The 16,900-nt window shown below is 45.6% G+C and overlaps 1 protein-coding gene across 10 annotated transcripts in view; it reads right to left on the bottom strand.

The window, feature by feature from the left end:
• Ppp2r5c (protein phosphatase 2 regulatory subunit B'gamma) overlaps positions 1-16,900 on the bottom strand; it is a 132,017-nt gene that overhangs the window by 76,120 nt on the left and 38,997 nt on the right. For 2 of the 10 annotated variants that reach the window (XM_047539866.1, XM_047539865.1), the window contains exon 1: positions 16,046-16,235. The exons of 4 other annotated variants lie outside the window; for them this stretch is intronic. In XM_047539866.1, coding sequence (XP_047395822.1) covers positions 16,046-16,139 — 94 coding nt within the window. In that variant the 5' untranslated portion in view covers positions 16,140-16,235. Of the gene's footprint in view, positions 1-16,045; positions 16,236-16,900 lie in introns of those variants that run through there. 4 more of the 10 variants (XM_047539859.1, XM_047539862.1, XM_047539860.1 and 1 more) reach the window with 3 other exon arrangements.

Raw genomic sequence — 16,900 nt, 5'->3', positions numbered from 1 at the left:
AAATGGGCTTCTCGAAAAGTGGAGGTGAAATTCACACCATACAGAAGAAAGCATCACCAACACACAGCTTGGAGGCATCTGCAGACGTGGTGCCATGCGACGCCCGCCGCGAGCTCCCACGCTTGGGCACCACCCCAAAGCCACCTCTGGTGTCCGTCCAGCCCTCGCTCCTCCCGCCCTCCGTGGTCCCTGGCAACCTCACGCGTCTGTTGAGACGCCGATTTCATATACATATCATGGATATCTCATGTAAAAGGAGTTTGAAAATGGGCTTGTAAATCACATAAACCATTTGAAATATTATGTGCTGACTCTGAATGTGAACAAAGTAAAAGTGTGGGACCTGTGGTCAAAAATGACATTCTGGAGTTTGGATTTCAAGACCACTAAGGTTCCCTGAGGGTCGCTGGCTGACACTGCCTCACTGCTGAGGAGCTCATTCAAAAACATGACAGCGGAAAAGACCCTTTAGTGTGAAAAAGGGCAGTCTCTGACTGAAAGGATCGATGTGTGCAATGTGCTCGGCTCTGTGGAGACCCGCCCATGTCACTCTTGCTTTTCAGCTGGGAAGTGCCTGACCCTGGACCCAGATGAGCTAAAAGCCTGTGCTCACTACCAAGAACTAGATTCCCAACGAAGGTGGCAGGGCATGAAACAGATTTCTGTCAGAAAGAAATCGTTTTGAGGGCCAAGGCTGAGGGGACATAAGTTATCACAAGAATCAACAGGGCTGGGGTTGTGGCTCAGGGGTAGAGTGCTTGCCTGGCACTGGGTTCAAATCCTCAGCACCACATATAAATAAATAAATAGATAGATAGACAGATAAATAAATAAAATAAAGGTCCATCAACATCTAAAAAGAATTAAAAAAAAAAAAAAGAATCAACAGATAAGAACAGCAGCTTTGCCAACACCTATGAACCTGCTCACACCCCCTGGCCCCCGACCTTGGCAACAGCAGACGGGGTGCTGTCCCTCTGCTCCAGCTCCACCTGGGGCCTGTGGTCTGCAAAGGCTGAATGGTGGCAGCTCACAACGGATCTTTACAAACAACTCGCCTAACTGGGCACGAAGCTTCACAACTGTGTGGTGCTCCTGGGAATAACAGTGCCCCATGCAGTTAAGTACGTTAAACATTTACAGTGCACTGTAATAATTATAAAAGAGAATACTAAATCCAAATAGCTTTTCATGATAAAACCTTAGGGCTTAGAAAGTCAAGCTTCTGGGGGTTTTTCAACTGTCCTTTTTTTGGAGGGGAGAGGGGTACTGGGAATTGAACTCAGGATGTTTTGTCACTGAGCTACATCACCAGTGTTATTTATTTATTTTATTTTGAGACAGGGTCTCCCTAAGTTCCTAAGGCTGGCCTTGAACTTGCCATCCTCCTTCCTCAGCCTCTCAAGTCACTGAGATTTACAGGTGTGCTCCACCAAACACGACTGGTTCACTGATTTTTGACAAGTATGCCAAGTCCCTTCGAGATGGGAGAGAAAAGTTTTCTCAGTAAATGGCGCTGGGAAAATGGAATATTCACAAGCAAAACAAAAACTGGACCCTCATCTCACACCAAACACAAGAACTACTTAGAGACCTAACTGTAGGCACCATGACTGTAAAACTCTTAGAAGCAAACGCAGGCTTAACCTCTGGATTTGCTACTGGTTCCTTAGTTAGCTACAATGCTCAAGGCACAGGTGACAAAAGAAACTGGTGTTCTCCTAAATTACAAACCGTACTGCGAATGACACCATCGAGATAGCACAAAGACCCACAGAACTAAGGACAAGGTGACAGGGACCGGCACTGTTCCAGTCAGCGTTCTCACTGCTGTGAGGAGAGGGCCTGACCAGAACAACTGTAGAGGAGGACGATTTTACTTGAGGGCTCGCTCTCGGTTTCACAGGTCTGAGTCCACAGAAGGCCACTCCCCTCCTCAGGGCTCGAGGTGAGGCAGAACATCATGGTGGAAGAGTGTGGCTGAGAAGTATCTCACATGGTGATCAGAGAGTCGTCTCTACTTGCCAGATACAGATACATCACCCAAAGCCACACCCCCAATGCCCACCTTCTCTGGTTACCATTGGGTCAGTCCCACCCGGGACTCAGCCCCGTCACTTCTCTTCTGAACCCTCTTTCTTGCACTGCCTCACATGCGAGCTTCTGGGGGAGCCCTCACAGGCAGACCCTCACCGGCACTGGACAGAGGCCTGGCTGCGTGGAGGGAGGAGCACCGCGGCTGGCCACACCCTCGGCCCGCCCACACTCCACCCACCTTGGGTCCCTTTTATTGTTCCGTCCTCAAAATCCTCTGCTGAGGCCTCTTCTCAAAGCCACAAGGCCCAATCCCTCCCAACTTCCTTCTTAAATTCCCCTTCCTGCCCCAGAAATTTCTGGCACCATCTTGAAGATGACTCTGAATGTTCTGGTTTTCAACAGTTGGTTTTGCCAGCCTTACGTTCGCCCAAGAGTGAACAGGGCTGACCACCTGGTGACAGCGTCTGAAATAGTCACATGGGTTCATTCAACTGAATGAAATGAACAAATGAAAGATCAGCGGAACCGGAAGGGCACCACCTGAACGAGGCCCTGGTGAGCAGCTGAGAGGTCACTGAGTCGTGCCATCTACCCAGCACTCCTGTACCCTGGTGTCCTCACAGACGAGAGCGGTGCTCCAACAGGCTGGGAAGGCCGAGTGCACACACTGACAAGAACTGGGAAGGCGGACTTCAGGCCACGTCTCAAATCCAGACCCAGGACTGCAGCCTTTCTGCACTGGGCTAGCTGGGCACCAGCACAGGCTAATATCACAGCATCCCCGTGGGAAAGGCAGCACTGCCCGACTCAGTTACCAGTTATGCCCCCACTGAATGCTACGCTTGTCCTTCTTGTCTTTTGGTCCTGGGGCTGGAACCCAGGGTGCTCTACCAATGAGACACATCCCCAGCCCTTTTGATGTTTCATCTTGAGACGGCATCTTGCTAAGTTTCTTAGGGTCTCGCTAAGTTGCTCAGGCCGGTCTCAACCTTGTGATCCCTCTGCCTCAGACCCGAGTCGCTGGGATACAGCCACTGAAAAAGGCTCATGCTTCAATTCTTTCCAACAGGTAACACGCTCACATGGTTCCAACATGCATGTGCACACACAGTGCCAACCATTCTACTCCACAACCCACCAAAGGTGTTGCTGAGAGCTGCTTCCACCTCTCTCTGTTGCGTGTTCCTAGCCCACCCCCCTTGTGTAATGACAACAGTGGCACACCACCCCACTGCTCTGTCTTGCCATCCACTAATGGCTCTCTGCTGTTCTCCTTTTATCAGTTCATAAAGGGCTGCTGCTTTTCTGCTTACTTGATTTAAACCCTTTTCCAGGATTATTCTCATCCCCTGGCCAAACCCATCCCCAGCACATGCTCCAGCAGGCTGAATCCCATCTCCACAGATATATCCTGGGACCACCAATTAGCTAATCAAATGAGCGGAGGAGGATTTCTGGGAAGTGTGCTCTCTCTTTCCTGAGCCTCTCAAAGCCAGCATCCACAGCCCTCTTAGCAGTTCCAGCACTGAGCAGAGGACAAGCACCACCTTGGTGACATCTAAACCCTAGCCTGATGAAAGCTGTCCAGAAGGGCGGCCTTAGGCAGAAGGTCAAAACTCAGTTTTGTTCTCCTTTTTGTGCTAGTTATTTCCATAAAGCTCTCCTAGCTTTGAAATAAACTTGGTTAACTAAAAGTTTTCAGTCTGAATTTCACCCTAATGTGACACAACAAAGGCTGTGGGGTTGCTACATGACCAACACAGGACACAGTATACCCAGAGCGGGGAATGAGGAAGGATCTGCAGAGCTTCACGAAGACCAGGAACGTGTTTTTTTTTTTTTTTTTTTTTTACTACAATGTAAACATCACCTCATTGTATACATCAAGAAATATTTCTGCTTTACTGTCATTTCCCCTTAGGTGCCTAAACTAAAAGAGCCAGTTTTTAGAGAAAGAATGCCACTCTGGGGCTGCATTTGTGGCTCTGCAGAGCGCTTGCCTAGGAGGTGTGAGGCACTGGGTTTGATCCTCAGCACCACATAAACATAAATACATAAGGTAAAGGTATTGTGTTCATCTACAACTAAAAAAAAAAAAAAAAAGCCTCTTTGTTCTACAGCTCCAAACTCTACCACTACACCAAGAGAAAAGATGTCTAATTTTTTTTCTACCAGATTCTAAAAACTAATCATTGAGCATCTTTACCAGTTTAAAGTTCATGTTCAACATTGAAATACTCTTGCCAGGTCTGCTTAGGATGCAGCTGGAAAGTGAACCTCCCGGGATGTGAGATCTGAGTTCAAGAGGAAGGTAAGTTATGGGCCTGTTCCCTTCCAGCAGGAGCTCCACGCCAGGCCAGGGTACAGCTAGGTCACTCAAGGCCCACTGAGTTAACTTCACCCAGAGCCACAAATCGCAAGGAAGAGCCTTACCTTCATGACCCAGAATCTGCATCTTGTTTTTCTAGATGACACCATAAGCTCCACTAACCTGGCTTCAGTGGCACTGCACTTACACCGCTGTAAAAACAGAGCCCGGAAAGCGCCCTGTAGATCTCTGTGATAAAGGAACCTGCAAGAGCAGCTTCCCATGCCCATCCAGAGCAGCGCAGGCCCAGAATCTGAGTCAGAAAGCCCAAGTGCTCACTGGTCTCTGTCACCAACTCCTCTGGGTCCTCAGGCAAGTTGGGGATCCTCTCTGCTTTGGTTTCCACAATTGTAAAAATGGGACTAATAATACCTGTTTACTACCTCACAGGAAAGAGGGCGGTGGTTAATGAACAGTTGTAAGGAGCTTTGAAGATTAAAAAGGTTCCTGGGTGCTAATGACAAACAATAATAGCCTATCTATTCTCCTCTGGGAGCTGCAGAGGACATATGGAATTGCTCCCAGTAATGGTCTTCCAGATTTTTTTCTTAAATAATTTTTAAAAACCCTGGAAGACATGTACATTGGTGATGCTCGGCACACATGATGAAAGGAAAAACCCAGCTCCAGCACTGCGCTGGAGCTGCCTGGGCTCTGCAGCAGGGCTAACTGGGTAAATATTTACCCAGGCGGCAAGTCTAGTTACTATGGACGCCACAGCTGAGGCTATTAACTTGGCCGATAAGTCCCTGTTTCCTGCCAAAGAACTCTTCCCTGAACACGATTTTTAAACTTCCCTTTATTTTTTTTTTCACATTTAGATGTGAAGTGGAATGTTAGAAATTGCTCAGGGGACTCCAGGTGTGGCTCACCTTCACTCTGGCCCTCTGCTTTTTTGTAAGAAACAGAGTGAAAAGGCTCAAATCAGCAAAGGTTTGGGTTAGCCCAACAAGCTGCAGGCCCAGCTGTTCTGTTGGCTGGTATTTGGTACTACACAAACCCATGTGCACACATACCCAAGCAACCCACCAAAAGGTACTTTTCCAATGTAGGTAGGCAGGACAATCTGTGATAATAATTCCAACTCACACAAACACAAAATGGAAAATTATATATTGAAAGTTGACAATTAAATGAGGCACAAAATTTAGAAGTAAAATGCAGGTTTCAGATCACTAATATGGCACAGTTTTAATAAACAAAAAGGGTCTAGGGCTGGGCTGTGGCTCAGTGGTATAGCGCTTGTCTAGCATGTGTGAGGTGCTGGGTTTCAGTCTTAGCACCACATGATAATAAATGAATAAAAAATAAAGGTAAGTCAACATCTAAAAGAATGTTAAAAAAAAAAAAAAAGCCTAAAACTCTTCACAAAAAAAGTGCTGGTTTCCACACCTGATGGCCTCATCCGGAAAATAAAGAGATAAAAGAATGGGGTTCTTAGGAAGAGGAAATAGGGAGGAGAGTAAGCTGAATAAATAGTTTCAGAATATAAAATTAACTTTGGCTTAAAATATAAATTTAACTGTTAAGAGTAAGGACAAGTCTTTTCAGCAAAATGCCATTTGTGACTTTAAAGAAAAAGGGTATCTGAATTTGTAGATGCTTTGGAAAAAACCTCCTGCTCACTGGATAGTCCACTGGCAGGACTTTTTTTTAACTAATGAGGTCATAAGAAGAGAAATTCGCTCATTTTCATTATGTGTTTCTTATTCTTGGGAATATCAGACTGGAATGTGAATCGAAGTTGCTTTTTTTCAACTTCCTTGAAAATAAGGAATTAAATGTATTTTTTAAAGAGATCATACTTGGTGGTTCGGCAAGGCGCACCAACCTAATCCTGACCCGATAACACTGCTAGGTCTGTAACCTGGATCCAACAGTTCTGGATTCCTGTATGATTTGACCGACTAATTCCGGAAAGGATGTGTAGGCTAGGGAGGCTCATTTGATGAGCAAGACCTCAAAAATTTTCAACGCCTAGTAAAAGGTCATGTGTTAAAAGGGTAAGTGATATTCTCTAAATTAGAATGCCTCCTCAGGACCAGGTCTGAAGAATCGAGGAATGAAAACCCATATTTCCAGCAGTCTGATGGGGCAGAAGGGGCCTCGATTCTAAAGTTAGGCCAGGCGGGTTTTGCTATGGACTTGCCATTTTTGACACCTGTAAAATGAGTGCAGAGCAGAGTGCTGTTGGCTGGCGGTTGGAGGTGAGTGTCAGTGATGGCTGAGGACAGTCACAAGCAGACGGCAGGTGCTACACCTGCCTCCCTTTCCAGACACGCACCTATTCTGAAAGTTCAAGCCTAATGCACAGAAAGGCACAGGAGACCACACCAAAACACTTACGCCGCGTCTGTGCGCGTAGCACGGGACAAGACGGTGAGGTGTACCACCAAACTACTGGAGAGAGCTTTCAACTTACTAGAAATCTGTAAAAGGTTTTCATTTTTCAAATTGTTCTCCTGTCAAAAATTTTTCCACTTAAGAAATAAAGAAACAGAAACCACTATCTATGTACTTTCTGCGAATGAGTACATGACTTATGTGGACAAATAAATAGAGACACCACTGGGGTGGGGGCAAGGTAGCTCTGGAACAACACACAGCAAACTAAAACAGTCCCTGTGGAATGTGGGGAAGGCATGGGACAATCTGCAGGATCAGATCAGGGAGAATTTTAGTTTTAGTTATAATTAAGAAAAAAAATAAAGGAGGTTATATTTACTTAGTAATTAATTAAAAATAAATTAAAAGATTTGATAAAGGGAAACCAATGAAGGCAGAAGAGAGGCAGGAGGATGGATGCCTGCTGTCACCTGGATGGCCTGAGACATTCACAAGACTGGCTGCGACTTAGTTCACTTCATGTTGCTGTTCCTATTCTGCTTTTTTTGAGAGGGAAGAGAGAAAACACAGAGGCTCGGTACACACAGGGTCTGAGTCACTTCCAGCTCACACTAGAGTTCCTGGGCCTGGTACTTTTTATTTTTGTGGCATCAGGGCCTGTTTACACTCTTAGTGTGAGGACCCAAAAGAGTTTTGATTACACGGGTTATACCCAGTGATACTGACTATGTTAGGGAATTTAAAAAACATTTACCTATAACCCATTTAAAATAGCAACAGGCCATTTTGTGTTAAATAACATCTTTATGAAAGTTATTTTTAAAAAATTAGGGAGAAAAATGGCACTGTGTTGCATTTTGGTATACATCTTTCATGTCTGACTTAACAGGTAGCTTTGCTGATCTGCTCCTGTATTCAAGGTACTGTAATACATTGTTTTAGCTAAAGTATTGGGGAAAGAAAAAAAATCCAAACCAACACAGGCTCATAGAGATGTTTTTGAGAAAGGGAGCTACTTCAATGGTCTTTCCAAAAAAGTTTTGATATTCTCTGATCCTACACCAAAATTCAACAATTAATAGCTTTTTAAAAATAAACATTTTAGTTGTTGATGGACCTTTATTTTATTTATTCATATGTGGTGCTGAGATTTGAACCCAGTGCCTCCCACATGCTAGGCAAGTGAGACCCACTGAGCCTCAGCCCTGGCCCCAACTGCTGATAGCTTGTTAAAGATCAGTTGCAATGTGGTATCTGAAACCATACTGGTGAATTTTTCAATCACGCTAAAATCCAGTGGTGCGCCTCACACTTTGAACACCTCTGTGTGTGTGTAACAAGGTCTCATTTACCCTAGTTGTTGGGAAAGAAGTGGTGTGCCGAGTTACCGGGCCCCCCGCCACATGCAGGAAAGCCCGTTCGCTAGCACCACCAATCCCAGCAGGAGTGCGACTGGCACTGGGAGCTGGCATGCTCGTGCCAGCAGACGGAGGCTCCAAAATTCAAAGTTTGCTTGAAAGTTCGAGTTTTATCGTGGGCAAAAATAGTGTCACAGTTGCTTCCCTTGAATTAATAAGCCCAGTTCATAGATGTTTCATTCAAGTCATAATAACCACAGTTTGTCTGCCTTTTGTTCTTTCAAACAAAAATGATGTTCCTGAAAAAGTGGCTAGTTTAGTTCGCAGTGCAGACCCACCGAGGGGATGTCCCTCCAGTCAGCCGTCACGTTCCAGCGCACCGAAAGGGCTTCCTGTGAACCTGGGACCTCCGCACACAGAAGTTAAAAGGCATATGCAGGCACGGAGATGTAGCAGACCGATCATTCCAGCTCCATCCTGGACGGTCGTGGGTCAGACAGCACGCACACGGCAGAGTGCACAGTGGTTGCAGCTGGACACCATGGCCTGCTGTATGGAGAAGCTGTTTCACCCCTGCTGCCTCTGCACCCAGCAATGTCCACACAGTGAATATGGCACCGCCGTGACGGTCTTGCAGACCCCTGAAAGCAGCTCGGCAACTCCAGGCCCACAGGCCACCCCTGGTGGTGCTCTTCCTTGTGTGACCCAGGGAACTCTCAGTCTGAGTTCTGAGGAAGTGGCTGTCAAGTGTTCTTGGCCCACTACACAGGCCACGAAGCTGGAAAAGTCCATTCCAAGCCGCACATGTCCACAAAGTGCCCCCAAGCACACACATGCACACCCCTCCACCCGCTCTTCCTTCAAGTCTACCAAGAATGAACGGCTGGGAACTTAGAGAAGACTTAGGCTTGTTCCCTAGAGTGAAACATTACTGACCTCATCATTTTATAAATTCAAATACCACAATTAGAACACACTGTTTATGAGTAACACGACTGACAAAAATCCAGTTTTATGATAAACAAGTTGCCACATGTCAAGGAAGAGGACAAAACCCTCTAATCCAACAGTGTTAATAGATCATCTCTGATTGGAAATATCACTATATTAAAATTTAAAGCAGTAAGATTTAGGGGTTAGTTCATATCTAACTAATTAAAACAGCAAAACAAAACAGCACTGGCTAGGTGCTGTGGTACATTACTACAGCCCCAGCTACTGTGGAGACTGAGGCAGGAAGATCTCTCAAGTCCAGGAGTTCAAGGACGGTCTAAGCAACACAGTGAGACTCCGTGATGGTGGGGGTGACACCAGAACAAAACAGGAATTCAGCAGAGTCTGATGCACGAGTCTGACAATATGATGAGCCTTTTGAAAGTCAAGCAGCTAAAGTCAACAGGGAGCAACATCTGCATTTAAGGCAACTAAAGGGAATGACACACTGAAGTCACACTGTTTGTGATTAGTCACAGACGCATTTCTGACTTTTAAACATGAACCTCCTTATGCTGAAACTCTCTCCAAGGGTTAAAAGTGTAAGTGCCAAGTCATTATTTCACTCGACTTGACAGATGGATGAATGGGGACCAGAAAGTACACTCGGGGCAGAGGCCACAGAGGTGGTGCCTGGACTCATCTGGGCACCTGATTTTACACCCTCTAGAGTACAGAAGTTACCGACTGCTTTCAGTGGCAAGAGGCCAACTAGACTGCAAGAGATGTAAAGGCTCCGGAAATGAGAGACAGACAGATGGACCGATGAGCTTCGAGATGAACAAACAGAGGTAACACAGCTGTAGAAAATCAAAACAGATTGTGGTTAAACTGCTGAGTTCCGAAGTACCCCATGTGACCTACAAAAGGGGTCACCATGGCCCCACTAACACTTGAGCAGTCCTACCACAATCCAGACGCCATTTTAAGCAATTTACACGTATTTTCTCATTTAACGTTCACAGGTCCACAGAGGTACGCGTACTCACTTCTATGCACAGAGGGCCTTGTCTGCCCACCATGGCTCAGCTAGTCAGTGGTGAGGGGGGTGGGGTCTGCCTTGGGTGTGAGGCTCCAGAACCCCACCTTTACCCTTGACCACCAAGCATCAGCCTCTCAACTTCAGTGGAACCTTGGTTTTATCTCCCAGTGTGCCTTACTCTACAAACTAGTAAAAAGGCCAGCAAACAGCAAAGTAAACTTTCCAAACACCTTTGATAAGACAGTGCTGTTCATGAGTCAGTGACCAGGGGGCAAAATCTTCACCACATAAGACCACTGCTCACTACTCAGGAAACAACCCCTAAAGTATTACATTTGCTTTGCACATTTTTTTTCTTAAGCAGAACCTTCTTAAAGACATTTCCCTCGAACACTGATCCATCTAAAGCTGAGTGCACACTGGTGTACCTCCTTCCCTAGATGCAACGACTGGCATTACTGTTCTTTCCATTACTGTTCTTTCCAGTCTGAGTGCGTTACAGAGAACACGGTATTTCACGTGTGAATACTTCAGTCTGCATTCCCTAACAACGAGAAGTCTCCTACAAAACCACACCACCTTCACTGCACCTCGAGGAAGAAAAGCAATCCCACAGCATATCATTCTGTACTTTTCTCCCCAATGTCCCAAAATGTCTTCTATAGGTTTTATTTTGTATTTTTTATTACAAGAATCTGATCTAGATTTACTTGTTGTATTTCACTCTTAATCACTTCAGTCTTTATTTTTAAACTAGAATGGTTTTGACTTATAAATAGGTTCAAAGACTTAAAATCAGACCCTTATTTGCTGTGGTAGGATGTGTCTGTGCACTTGAGCCAATGTCTTCATAAGATTAAAAAGAAAAGAATTTTTTTTTAAAAAAAAGCATATTAATGAGAGAAACTCCCCTGCTAAAGTTCTCCACATGGCACCATTTCCCCTGGGTCGGGAGAGGGGTCTAGTCTGTGCAAGGCCAGGCAGGAGTGTGCAGCATGTCTTGTGTTTGGCAGGTGCTTCCTGCTGATGAAGTAGTTAGCCAGGAAGTACACTGGATAGTTAATGTCTCAGTGAGTGTTCAATGAAAGGACTTTTTTCTTCTCAATCCACTGACAATGACTCAGAAACCATGCTCAGTGCGCCATGAAAGAATTGGAGCTCAAGTGACTGTCTCCAGGACGCTCATGATTTTCTGGAGGAGATAAGAACAGCCAGAAAGTCATGCCTGGTGGACCTGGGCAGTGAAGTGGGATGGGGGTAGAGCTCCCAGAATGATTCTTGCAGCCCCAGGTGCTGAGCTGCAGACACGGGGAGTAGTGCAAACCAAGAGGCACCCATGGCGGGCGCTGTCACCACACCTCCCCACGTTGCACACTGCGCCGTGGCGCAAGGAGGCATGGGGGCTGTGCTGAGCTCAGACTGCCCAGGCTCTTGACATTCTCTGAGGCCCTGGGCAAGGGGCTCTCCTTTCTCTTCTAGGAAAACAAAAACAAAAACGAAAATAGAAACCATAAACAATAATGCCTCACAGTGCTGGACAGATTCAAGGAGAGAACAAGACAGGAGGACGTGGCTCTGACCCAGCACACTGAAGGTACTCAATCAATGCTCTCTTCCCCCCCGGGACAGTCACCAGCAGCAGCTCGAGGGCAGTAGTCCTGGACTGAGCCCACAGACTAGGTGACCCTGGGGAGGAGACATAGCTGGATTTGTCCTGCTCACCCTGCAGGCAGGAGCAAAAGTTCACAAATGTTCATGGATGTTCAGGGTTCACAAAAGCTCGCTGGGATTGGCCAAGTGCTACAGGATGAACAAGGAATAATCACATCTGACACGGGGAACTGGAAGCAGGATGTGCCCCACACTAGGTCTGAGTCTGTCCTTTTCCTAGGTTGAAAAACTCACACCCCTTCCTTGACTAATAACTTTCTCTGTTTTTCTCATTTCTCTACACGATTAACACATCTCAATGAAGTTCTAGGCGGCAGTTTCTGCTATAAGGTAGAAGCCCCATGAGCAGATGTTAGTCCCAAGTTCAAGGGTAGGACTAATTAACAAAAGGTGTGCACTTTACACAAGGGCTTTACACCCCCCAAGGGCTGTTACTATGGTTACCTTCCACACCCAGGGACAGAAAAGAAACACCTTTGCATACAGGCTCACTCCAGTTCAGGTGTACAGGTGTGTTCTGAACAGTTACTTCACAGAGAACTAACTGCAGCTGTGCAGTAAACAGGCGTCTGTGTAGTCAGGATCTTGAGTTGAGCTGAGACATTATTCAGAGGGAAAGAATCACTGATTTGCTCTTTTGAAGGGTCTTTTGTTTTTGTTTGTCATTTAAACATTTCTCCTTAATTTTGGTAATGTGGGTAGCAGGTCGCACGCTCACCATGCTCACTGACCTCTTGTCACGCAGGTGTATTCTAAATTCAGCAACTTTTGAATCATTATCAACACTGAGTACGTTGTGAGATTCACTGCGGCAGGAAATGAAAGCCAGGGTTCGGCTTCTTCACGTGCTTCCTGAATGTCTTTCTGAGAAAGACAAAGACCACTCAGCTGGCGACTCAGCATGTACTTGTGAGAAACCACAGGTTCCCATGAGTAGACCTCCACCTTCCAGAAGTGCCCTCCACAAAAAGAATGATTTGCTCTCCAGGCCCCAATGGGCTTGTAAAGACATCCCCACTGACCAGGACAGGTGAGAGCAGTCAACAACCTGGAGGCGAGGCCAGGCCAGAAGAGGTGGGGAGCTGCTCACGGTCTCTCTGGCCACTAACCTCATTCTGGCCTGGCTCTCGCTACCTTAAACCGAGCTCTTGAATGGGAGGGAGGAGGAATTGGCCACAAAACCCCAGCCCACCTCCACCTGGCCTGGCCATAAAGGGCAGGAGAGGTGGCATTGGGACCCTCTAGGAAACAAGCTTTACTGGTCTTCGCAGTAAATGAAGAAAATGGAAAATGAAGGATTAGCCTAGAACAGGGTTAGATGCCCAAGGTCCAGGGGTGGAATACAGCCTGCCTGCTGTTTCTGTAAATAAAACTTTACTGGACCACTGACATGCCTATTCCTTTAGTGTCCATGGCTGCTTTTGCTCACACAGCCAAAAATATCTACAATCTGGCCCTTTTCCGAAAATGTTTGCCAATTCCAGTCTAGAACTGAGCAGTTCAATATAGTAACCACTAGACACAAGTCCATTTAATACAAGATAACTAAAATTAAGTTAAAAATCCAGTTTCTCAGCTCAACAGTCCCATGTGGCAGGTGGCTAAGGCAATGGACAGCAGAGGACATTCCCTCCGCTGCAGGCCGCTCTCCTGGGCAGGGCTGGGAATATAGGATTCAAGTCATCAAGATGAATTCACAGTCATCAAATTCTAGGTCACTCTCTCTCTCCTTAGGAAGGTCTGCAATGAGTTAAAATATGTCCCTTTCACACTTGAACTCTTAGGATATGCTAATTCCATGCGTTGATCACAAGCTTCAGATTATTTGTTATACAATAACTGTAACCAATGAGAACTACAAATCATCTAGTGGTCATTTTTACTTATTTGCTTACTTGCCTGCCCCCTGCCCCTAGTGGACTGTAACTCCGTGAAAACTGGGTCATTTATGGTGTTGGCAGAATGAACAAGAAATGAACCCAGGTGCAAAATGGCCCTGCAAAAAGAGGCCACTGAATCGAACAGGTGATATGGCAGTGGATAGACACACCATTGTAACCCTACTGCAAATGCTCTACAAACAGTTCAAATTTCTACTTTAAAGTAAGTTTAAAAAAAAAAAAAATTACAAACAAGCCATCTGGGTTTGGATTTTCGCCCCACCACGTAAGGGCAGCCCGGAGACCTTGGGCAGGTTATTTTTGCTTCTGGGTGAACTACCCTCCTTCCTAAATGGGATGGACGAGCAAACCAGTTAACTCAGCACCAAACCCCTCCTGTCCCTCCTCCTTCCCAGCACCCTGGCATCAGCCCCCTGCTCCCTCCAGAGCACCCTGCCCACAGTTCCTCCTGCACTCTCTCCTCCATGGCTGGGTCTCTCCCACAGAAGCTCCTCTGAGGCAGGGGCTGAATCCTAGTCACTTTTAATGACCTTCAGCTCTTGGGCCACAGCAGCTGCTAACTGGAGGTTCAACTAAGACTCTAAGAGGTCGATAAATAAAACACATTTTTGAATCCTATTAACAAGCTTGCTCAAGAAGTTCTTATGAGTAAATGAAGCATTCTTTGAATTTTGAAATTAGACATACCCCCACCGTTTGAATTAGTAGTTAGTCCTAGGTCCCTAAAGGTTACTCTGTAAAAAGTCAAGTCTCTTTCAGGTTAATACACTTCACTGCTTACCCCACTGCAAATACACAGTGAACAACCACACACAGTGAAAAATTCAAACTGGGCAAATAAGATCTTGGAATTAACAGCGAATAAGGTCTTGGAATTAATAATAGCAGCAGCAGTAAATGTGGTGGTTTTAAGATATAAAATCAATGATTCTATTTCAGAATAAATTCATAATTCGAAAAGTAACATTAGGTATCTAATAAATATCAGAAGACTCACAAACCAAAAATATTAATTTTATATGTGATCAAATTTTTTTCTTTTTACTGCTAGCTAGTCAATATTTAAGGTCTAACTGAAAACCAAACAATTTACATTTTGCTCTTGTCCATTTGAGTTCTGCAGCTAGAACACCTAATGCTAACTGTAGGCATCCTATTACTTGCTGGTTGCACAGTCAAACAATAAATTCACAGCAGACCCTAAAATATTTGGTCATTGTGAAAGCTGATTTCCACCAGCTCTGTCAAAGGGGGTTTTGGGAGAAAAAGCAATGTGCATTTCATTCTAATAGGCTGGGTGTTCACGTGCTCCTATCTTCCTGGGTACACCCTAGGATCTGAGAAACCCTGCCCAGCATTTTAGTCACAGGGGCTGTTAGTCACCTAGAGGTCCTGCCCCCACCCTTTCTTAACATGGGTCCTTAAGGAGATTCTGATAGTAAAAACTGTTTTGTGAGGGAATTGCTGTGATACTACATATTTTAAAAGTGATTTGGTGAGGCTTAACACCATTTTCTCTTTCACCCAATTATGAACAAAATTTACATAACAAATATCTTAAAATGCCAACTAAGTATGTACTACCCTGATAACTCCAATTCAACATGACCAATAGGAACTGTGTTTTTAAGTTAAATTCAGAACCCCAAATACGTACCAACTGTAAGAGAGGCAAATTGTGATTATTAAAACAATGATCTGTGCACGTCTTAGAAACTTGTTGCCATTTTAAATTTAAACACCAAATGCAACACACAGTCTGTGCATGCTGAATAGTTTGTAATACTCCACGAAAATGCTAACATCTAAAAAATTACAACCCCCAACAGATTTCAGTATTTCAAAGCATGAGCATATTTCTTATAGGCTCTATGGCAAGAATGATAGTCCTTCTAACAGGAAGCTCTTTTCTGTTCAATTCTGTGTATTTTTGGATCGCAATTTATCTTTAATTCTGAGACGTGTCCCCGGCAAAGCCTTTGCAGTATTAAGCAACACCAATGTAACAGAAACTGTGCGTACCGACAGCAACTTGGCCCGGCTTGGCCGGCCCGCCTCTCTTTCCTACCCCCACCCAATACCTTCCCTGGGCAGTGACTTCACATCCTTTGACATCAGCACAGCTTAGAAAGGGGGATGGGAGAGCGAGCTGAAAGCAGAAAAACCAGCTTTGAACTATGCATGCAAGGCCTCTCTCGAGCCGCGGATTCTATAAGTAGTTTGTAAAATGCCGAACGGCAGTGACACACCCCATCTGCTCCGGTGAAGCCTGCAGCGAAGTGGAGTGAATACTGCTGAAGGGACTTCCTGCTTTTCCTATCTGAAGCACAATAGCCATTTATTAACTACCCACGGAAGGTTCCGGTCAGTGGAACACACAATAACTCACCTCGAATGTGGAGAAGGGCCACGGGCTGGAAAGGCCCATTGGAGCTGGCCGCATCCACCACCATCCCGCTGCCCGCCTTATTACATGTCAACATCTAGACTCCTGCGGGGAAGCCAGTGTACTCCTAGGGCAAGAAACCAGCCTCCATTTTAGTTTAAAAAAAAGACAAACTGAAGCTCTGCAGCTGGAGGGAACTGGCTGGCTAGTGATGTCAGCAGGCACGGAGCTCGCTGATTGGCCAGAAGCTGCAACTTAAAATGACACTGAAAAAAAAAAAAAAAAAAAAAAAACTGCAAACGGAAAGAGCGTTCTGCTTGGCTGTCAGTGTGCACTGAAAGCCTGGGCATTTTCCGGCTTTCTGCAGTCCTCCTTTCTCAGGAACTTTCAGGCAATGATCCCATCTCTCCAGGGAGATACTGGAGGCCACAACCCCCTACCGGACTGTAAACAAGCGATTCTGAGGGCGGGTGGGGGAGGCGTGTGCACAGGAGGTGCTCTGTGGGCACCAGTCTGGCATTTCCCTGACGCCCGACGCAGCGGCACTCCATGTGCCTGTCCTCTTCTCCCTTCTAGTTCTACTTTAGGATCTCACTCTGCGGACGTCACAGCCACCGGTGTTGTAAGGCAAACGGCTATTTAAATATCACACAATTCCAGTTCATCAGTCCAGACTCGTATTCAACTTCCCCTTGACCAGGGGGGTAAGTTATGAATTTATAATCCCCACACACTGATTTTTCCTGAGACTTAGTTGTCCCCCCGCTGGAAAATGTAGAGTTAAGAAAAATGAAGGCTGCTTTGTCTTTGATAGCTAGGAAGTGCTGCGAATTAGAGTCTTTATTTCACATGGTTGTG

This window comes from Sciurus carolinensis, chromosome 2 (assembly GCF_902686445.1).
Source record: "Sciurus carolinensis chromosome 2, mSciCar1.2, whole genome shotgun sequence".
NCBI classification, from domain to species: domain Eukaryota; kingdom Metazoa; phylum Chordata; class Mammalia; order Rodentia; family Sciuridae; genus Sciurus; species Sciurus carolinensis.
This window is presented reverse-complemented; position numbering and strand designations above follow the sequence as displayed.